The sequence below is a fragment of the Cebus imitator genome, unplaced genomic scaffold (genome assembly GCF_001604975.1).
Source record: "Cebus imitator isolate Cc_AM_T3 unplaced genomic scaffold, Cebus_imitator-1.0 Scaffold14, whole genome shotgun sequence".
NCBI classification, from domain to species: domain Eukaryota; kingdom Metazoa; phylum Chordata; class Mammalia; order Primates; family Cebidae; genus Cebus; species Cebus imitator.
The window spans coordinates 11,261,571-11,268,947 of record NW_016107329.1 but is presented as its reverse complement, the minus strand read 5'-3'; the positions used below and the strand labels follow the sequence as shown (position 1 = coordinate 11,268,947).

The 7,377-nt window shown below is 53.2% G+C and overlaps 1 protein-coding gene across 13 annotated transcripts in view; it reads right to left on the bottom strand.

Annotated features, from left to right (window-relative positions):
- The window catches only part of MCF2L (MCF.2 cell line derived transforming sequence like), a 212,943-nt gene that overhangs the window by 29,058 nt on the left and 176,508 nt on the right, over nucleotides 1–7,377 (bottom strand). For all 13 annotated transcript variants that reach the window (XM_017502483.2, XM_017502537.2, XM_017502520.2 and 10 more), the window contains 3 exons: nucleotides 6,260–6,409; nucleotides 5,234–5,358; nucleotides 3,235–3,349 (listed from right to left, as the gene is read on the bottom strand). In XM_017502483.2, the coding sequence (XP_017357972.1) occupies nucleotides 3,235–3,349; nucleotides 5,234–5,358; nucleotides 6,260–6,409 (390 nt within the window). The remainder of the gene's footprint in view (nucleotides 1–3,234; nucleotides 3,350–5,233; nucleotides 5,359–6,259; nucleotides 6,410–7,377) is intronic.

Below are 7,377 nucleotides of genomic sequence, written 5' to 3'. Positions count from 1 at the left end.
GAAACAGATAACAACCCTCCACACTGCCCTGAAAACGCACTACCACATCTCACTGTGAAACAGATAACAACCCTCCACACTGTCCTGAAAACGCACTACCACATCTCACTGTGAAATAGATAACAACCCTCCACACTGCCCTGAAATCACACTACCACATCTCAATGTGAAATAGATAATTTCAATAGTTGTGTAAGTATTAAGGACACTGAATTCATAATTCTAAAAGTCTCCCAAAGAAATCTCTAGGCCCAGATAGTTTTATTGAGCATCTACAAACATCCTACAACTGACATTACACCTGATAGTGAAAAACTAAATGCTTTCCCCCTAAGACTGGGGACAAGGCAGAGATGTCCAGTCTTGCCACTCTTATCAAACGGTGGAAGCTATAGCTGGTGCAATATGCAGTGGGGCAGCATGTTGGGGGGGGGTAAAATAAAAGGCATATCTTCAAAAAGGAAGAAATCGAACTGTCCTATTTGAACATGACATGATTGTCTATATGGAAAATTTCAAGGACTTTAAAAACACTGTCTAGAATATGTGTGTTCAGCAAGGTCACAGGAGACAAGATAAATATACAAAAATCAATGATATTTCTATATGCAGCAATGAATACATAAACACCAAAATTAAAAATATAATACTGTGATGACTTCTTAAAATGTAATCTTAAATGTAAGTCAAACAAAACATGTACTGAGCTTGTGTGCTGAGAACTACCCAACACTGATGAAAGAAATAGAAACAAATGTTGACAATACCATGTTTGTTGACTGTAAGACTCAACACAGTAAAGGCATTGATTCTTCCCAAAATATAGGTTTAACACAACTCCTATGAAAACTCCAGCAAATTTGTTTCTATATATGCAGACAAGATAAATGTAAAATTGGCATAAAGAGGCCAAAAAACTAGAAGCTAACATGATTTTGAAAAAGAAGAACAAAGAGGGAAGAATGAGTATGCTTGATTTCAAGACATTACATAGTTATGGTAATTAAGACCTCGTGGTACTGACATAGGAACAGGTATGTAGATAAATGAACCAAATAGAGAACCTCCACAACAGACCCATACAAGTGTGCCCAGAGTTTTGACAACGGTGGAGAAGAAACCCAGTGGAAGAAAGAGCCTTTCCAACAAACGGTGCTATAGCAATGGGATTTCCAGAGGTAAAACATAAATCACAGTCTAATTCTCATACCTTATACAAAAATTAGCTCAAAATAGATCATAGACTTCAATGTAAAACTATGAAATTTGGTGGGGGGAAAGCTTAGGGGGTTATACTTAGGATCTAGAACCAAAAGTATAATCCTTAAAAGGAGAAATTGACCAACTGGAGATCATCAAAATTAAATGCTTTGGTTATGTGAAAAACCCTGTTAAGAGGATGAAAAGATGACTTACAGACCAGGAGAAAATATTTGGAAGCCACACATCTGACAAAGAACTAGTATCTGCAGTACATAAGGAATTCTCAAAATGTAACAGTAAAATGAAAACACAAAAGCAAACAATCCAGTTAGAAAAGGGGGAACAAGGGCTGGGCGGGGTGGCTCACATCTATAATCCCAGCACTTTGGGAGGCCGAGGTGGGCAGATCATGAGGTCAAGAGATAGAGACCATCCTGGCTAACATGGTAAAAACCCTATATCTACTAAAAAATAGAAACATTAGCTGGGCATGGTGGCGCACGCCTGTAGTCCCAGCTACTCGGGAGGCTGAGGCAGGAGAATTGCTTGAACCGGGAGGTGGAGGTTGCAATGAGCCGAGATTGCGCCATTGCACTTCAGCCTCCAGCCTGGCGCCTGGCAACAGAACAAGACTCTGTCTCAAAGAAAAAAAAAAAAAGCGGGGGGCAACAGAAACGGGGCATTTTACCAAAGAGGATATGTGAATGGCAAATAAGCACATGGAAAGGTGTCCGGCACCACCAGCACTGGGGAAATGAAACGGAAAACCACCGTGGGATTTCACTGCACACGCATCAGGATGTGAGCGTAATGTAAAGAATCACTACAGTGTCACATGCTGCGGAAAATGGGAAGCAACTAGCCACTCATCACGGCTTGTGGGAATGCTAATGTTACAACCATTCTGAAAACAGGCTGGCACTTTCTTTAAAGAACTAAACATGCAACTACTATTGAACCCTGCAATTACATTCTGTGCATTTAAATCAGAGAAATGAAATCTTACATTTACGCCAACATCAGTACGTGGATGTTTGTAACAGCCTCATCTGTAATACTCAAACCTGGAAACAACCCAGATACCCTTCAACAGATGAATGAAAAGGAACTGTGGTCTGTCCACACCGGGAACACAGTGAATGAACCACCAGCACCTGGGGGTCTGCAGAGAGCTGTGCTGAGCAAGCTAAGCCAGTCCCGGGAGGGACATTCTGTGTGATTTGTTTATATCACAAAATGGCAAAAGCACAGCCATGGGAACAGATGAGTGGTTGCCGGGGGCTGAGGAGGGGTGGGCTGGGACGAACATGGGTGGGTCCCTGAGGGGCCACAGGAGGGAGACATCGGGGTCTGGCTGCACTGGCTGTGTCGATGGCACCTCACGGCTGTGTGGCGCACCGCAGGCACATCATACATGCATGCTGAATAGAAGAGCATGCGAATGAGTATGGAGGGAGAGCAAGGGCTTCCTGGCCAATTTATGAATAATGCAGGTGAGTGTATCCCAGTGAGCTGACGTCCAATCACCTTTCTTTCCTTTTTTGTTTTTGAGATGGACTCTTGCTGGGTCACCCAGGCTGGAATGCAATGGCACAATCTCAGCTCACTGCAACCTCCACCTCCCAGGTGCAAGCAATTCTCCTGTCTCAGCCTCCCAAGTAGCTGGGATTACAGGTGCATGCCACCATGCCCAGGACATTTTTGTATTTTTAGTAGAGACGGGGTTTCACCATGCTGGCCAGGATGGTCTCAATCTCTTGACCTCGTGATCTGCCTGCCTCGGCCTCCCAAAGTGCTGGGATTATAGGTGTGAGCCACCGCACCCAGCCTCAATCACCTTTCTATACAATGGCCAGTCATCAGTCGTGCGTTTCAAGGCTCAGCCCAACATAATCTCACAGGCTCCAGTTTCCGCATTAAGCCAAAGTCAGCTGGGTAGCTCGGCTCAGCTCCTGGCACTGGGACCAGGGCATGGACACAGGAGGCCCCATGGGCATCAGGGTGACCGCCAGCTCCGCCAGGGCCACTCACCTCCCGGAAGCCCTGTTCGAAGTGCCGGAGCTGCAGGCACTGCTCCAGCTTCTGCTGATGCTTTGCCCAGAACTCATCGAAGGCAGCCTCGGTTTCATTTAGCTGGGCCAGGAGCCTGGGAAAGAGGAGGAGTCAACAGTCTGCGTGGCCCAGGGAGCCCCACACAACGTAGAGCATACTGGGAGTTCGAGTGACCCCCAGGCTCATCTCCAACCCAGGCCGGCCTTCCTGAGATCTGGCCTCTGCTCACCCCTGCACCCAAAGCCGGAATCTGCAGGCCCAGGCACCCAGGACCATCGGGATGGGAGGAGGCCCCATAGACAGCATCGTGGGCTGTGGGCTTTCCTTCCTGCTTCTCTCCCTCTACGTCCCCGCAGCTGGGCCGAGCCACTGAGTGTGTTCATTTTAATTTTTAAAAAAATGTAAAAAAGTTATCTTTATGTTTTGAGACAGGGTCTGGCTCTATCCTGGGCTGGAGTGCAGTGGTGCAATCCTGGCTCACTGCAACCTCTGCTTCCTGAGTAGCTGCAACTCCAGCTGTGCACCACCATGCCTGACTGATTTTTGTACTGTTCGTAAAGACAGCATTTCACCACGTGGCCCACGCTAGTCTTGAACTCGTGAACTCAAGCGATCTGCCCACCTTGGCCTCCAAAAGTGCTGGGATGACAGGTGTGAGCCACTGTGCCTGGCCTGAGTTTGTTCATTTCTAAAAGGCCAAGAAAGCCAAGGTTTGGGGTGATTAGCTACAGCTGCGGTCCAGGGTAGTGAGCTGTCCCTAAATGTCAGGGGGAAGCTGGGGTCACTGCGGGCCTGATGCAGGTCGGTGCATAACACAGCACCCCATGCTCAGGGGTGCTGTGCTAAGCACCGACCTGCATCACCCATCAGCCCCACGCCCACCTCCAGGCATGTGCATGAATCAGCTTTACTTTACAGATGGGGAAACTGAGTCTCTGGGAAGCTGACAAGGTGCCCAACACATACAAGGGCTGGCCCACCTTCATGGGCGGGGCTGCAACTTCTGCCTGGTGGGTCACAGCACCCCATCTATGAGGAGCCCCTCAAGGGTACGCCTGGTGTCCCTGGGGCCTCTGCCATGTCCATGGCACAGAAGGCAGCTCGGTGTGTGTCATGCTATGTGGGAGTCAAAGGCAGCTGAGAGTCAAAAGGACCAGCTCAGTCCAGGCCAGGGTGCACCTGGCACGGCCCTGCCGGACAAACCTCTGTCCAGCTGCGTGGGGCCTGTTCTTCAGCCAGAGGTGGGGCTGATAATACCCACCCTTGAGAATGGGACAGGGAAGGCTTGGGGAGTTCTGGGGAGGACTGGATGCGGGAGGGGGCTTGGGGAATTCTGAGGGGGAATGGGATGGAGGAGGGGAAGCTTGGGGAGTTCTGGTGGGGATGGGATGGGGGAGGGGGGCTTGGGGATTTCTAGGGGGATGGGATGAGATGAGGCTGGGGAGTCCTGGGGGATGGGTCGGGGGAACCTCTAGGAGTTCTAGATGTCCTAGGGCACCATGCCAACTGCACAAGTACCCTACCCTGTGCTCTATAAAGCTGGAAGCCCAAAGGAGAAATATGTGAATCACGCCTTTTACCATGAAAGTAAGGAACATGAGCTGCAGCGAGGAGACCCCCAGGCTTCCTCCCTGTCTGCGAACCCCCCGCTGGGAACGCGGAAGCCCCCGTGTCTAAAGCGCTCCGTCGCCTCTTCCTGCCCTAACATCTCCTTCACTCCTGTGGAAGGGCGTTTGCTCTAGGAAATCGTCCTCCCTACAACAGCGGCTTTCCGTGGGGTTCAAGAGAAAGCATCTCAGCAGGAGGAGCCGGGTCCACATGGAGGCTGGGGTGCCGGCTGCGTGCTGGCCTGGGTGGGGCGTGGGGTTGCCTGCAGGGCTGCCTGCCATTTGTGGCTTTCTTTCGCAGATGCCATGTGCCTGAGAGGCTTCTGCTCTGGACCGGGGCAGGGCGAGGGCAGGAAGGCGACCAGCCTTACCTCTGCACGGTGGCCTGGTTGTCGAGCTGGTCCTGGTTCACGCCGGGCTCTGGGCCCTCGGCCTGCGGCTCCCTGAGGCTCTCCAGGATGCTGTGCCCCTCTTTCAGTGCCAGCCGCAAGTCCTCCTGTGCAGAGAACGCAGCCTCGCACCCAGCCCCAGACAGGCGGGCAGCGCAGGCCGGAGGTGAGGCCTCGTGGGGCCTTGCTCTTGAGGGGTGGGGACTGAGGAGGGGTCGCCCTCCCAAGTCTTCCCAGTGTCTTCTGTGGGGTCGTGCAAGGAGGGCAGGCCGATGTGGGGGACTCCCTCACTCCTGTGTGCCCCGGGCAGAGCTGCTGCTACAGGTCACTTGGGGCAGAGGGTTACGGTAGAAGAGTCACCAGAGGCCAGGCTTTCTCACAGGGCCTGCTCCGGGTCTTCACACTGTTCTCAGCGAGGAGTAGCCGCTGAGCACAGAGGCACCGTCCTAGGGATGCACCCGCAGGTCATGGGCCTGGGTCCTGCTGCTTCAAAGCCAGCAGCATGTGGGCAGGGGTGGGGGCAGAACAGAGCAGGGCGCACACACTCCTCACAATACGTCCGTCCCAGCAAGTGCTGTGGACGCGTGAGCACTGGAGTGCTGTGAGCACACAAATCCAACCACCACTTCATCGCCTGCCTGGCAGAAGAAACCGGGCAGACGTCCTGTCTCTGTCACACTCAGAAGCCACAGAGACGTCTATTTGGGGGCTCCTGCACAGGCGGCCAAGAGTGCTCCCGAGAGGAAAGCTGCCCTGGTCCCCCTCCTGACACCAAGGCCACCCAGGGCCAGCGGCTGAGCCGGCACCAGCCTGTGCGAGGTAACCGCAGCCGGCATTCGACAGGGTTCCTTTCAAAAAGGAACACATTCCCTTCACATCTGCGAGGCTGCCCAGCTCATCACCATCAAAAGGCATCTCTAGCCTGCTGACTTCTTGGTCTCACATGCTGTGGATTCTGACCCTGGGACGGAAGAACCCCGCAGCTTCCGACCAGAGCCCCCCACCTACCTTCGCCTTGTCCTTCTTCTCCGTGTGTGCACACAGCACTGAGCTTGTCGACTGCACGTCATTGGGCAGCTCTGTTTCGGCCAGCTCGGTCCCGAAGGACTGCAGCATCTGAGCCGTCTGCTTCACCATGACGGCAAAACTTTCGATGGCCTTGAGGAGAGAGAAAGCACAATCACACGCCTTGCACATTGCACCTGCCTCCTGCCGTCCTGAAAGCAGACACCTCGGAAACTGTCTCACGCGGACCCATCAGGAGAGATTGGCCGATGCCACAACGGCGAATGCCCTCCCGCAGCGTGCCACCCTCCTGGGCCTCTTCAGAAACATACCAGGCACCCTCTGCAAATATGCCCACCACCTAGAGTCACCCCCTGCCAGGCACCTCTACAAATGTGCCCACCACCTGGTGTCACCCCTGCCAGGCACCTCTACAAATGTGCCCACCACCTGGTGTCATCCCACGAGGCACCCTCTACAAATGTGCCCACCACCTGGAGTCATCCCACGAGGCACCTCTACAAATGTGCCCGCCACCTGGCGTCATCCCACGAGGCACTTCTACAAATGTGCCCGCCACCTGGCGTCATCCCACGAGGCACCTCTACAAATGTGCCCGCCACCTGGCGTCATCCCACGAGGCACCTCTACAAATGTGCCCGCCACCTGGAGTCATCCCACGAGGCACCCTCTACAAATGTGCCCGCCACCTGGAGTCATCCCACGAGGTACCCTCTACAAATGTGCCCACCACCTGGTGTCATCCCACGAGGCACCTCTACAAATGTGCCCGCCACCTGGAGTCATCCCATGAGGCACCCTCTACAAATGTGCCTGCCACCTGGAGTCATCCCACGAGGTACCTCTACAAATGTGCCCACCACCTAGAGTCACCCCCTGCCAGGCACCCTCTACAAATGTGCCGGCCACCTAGCATCACCCCCTGCCAGGCACCCTCTACAAATGTGCCCGCCACCTGGAGTCATCCCACGAGGCACCCTCCACAAATGTGCCCACCACCTGGCGTCATCCCACGAGGCACCCTCTACAAATGTGCCCGCCACCTGGCGTCATCCCACGAGGCACCCTCCACAAATGTGCCAGCCACCTGGCATCATCCC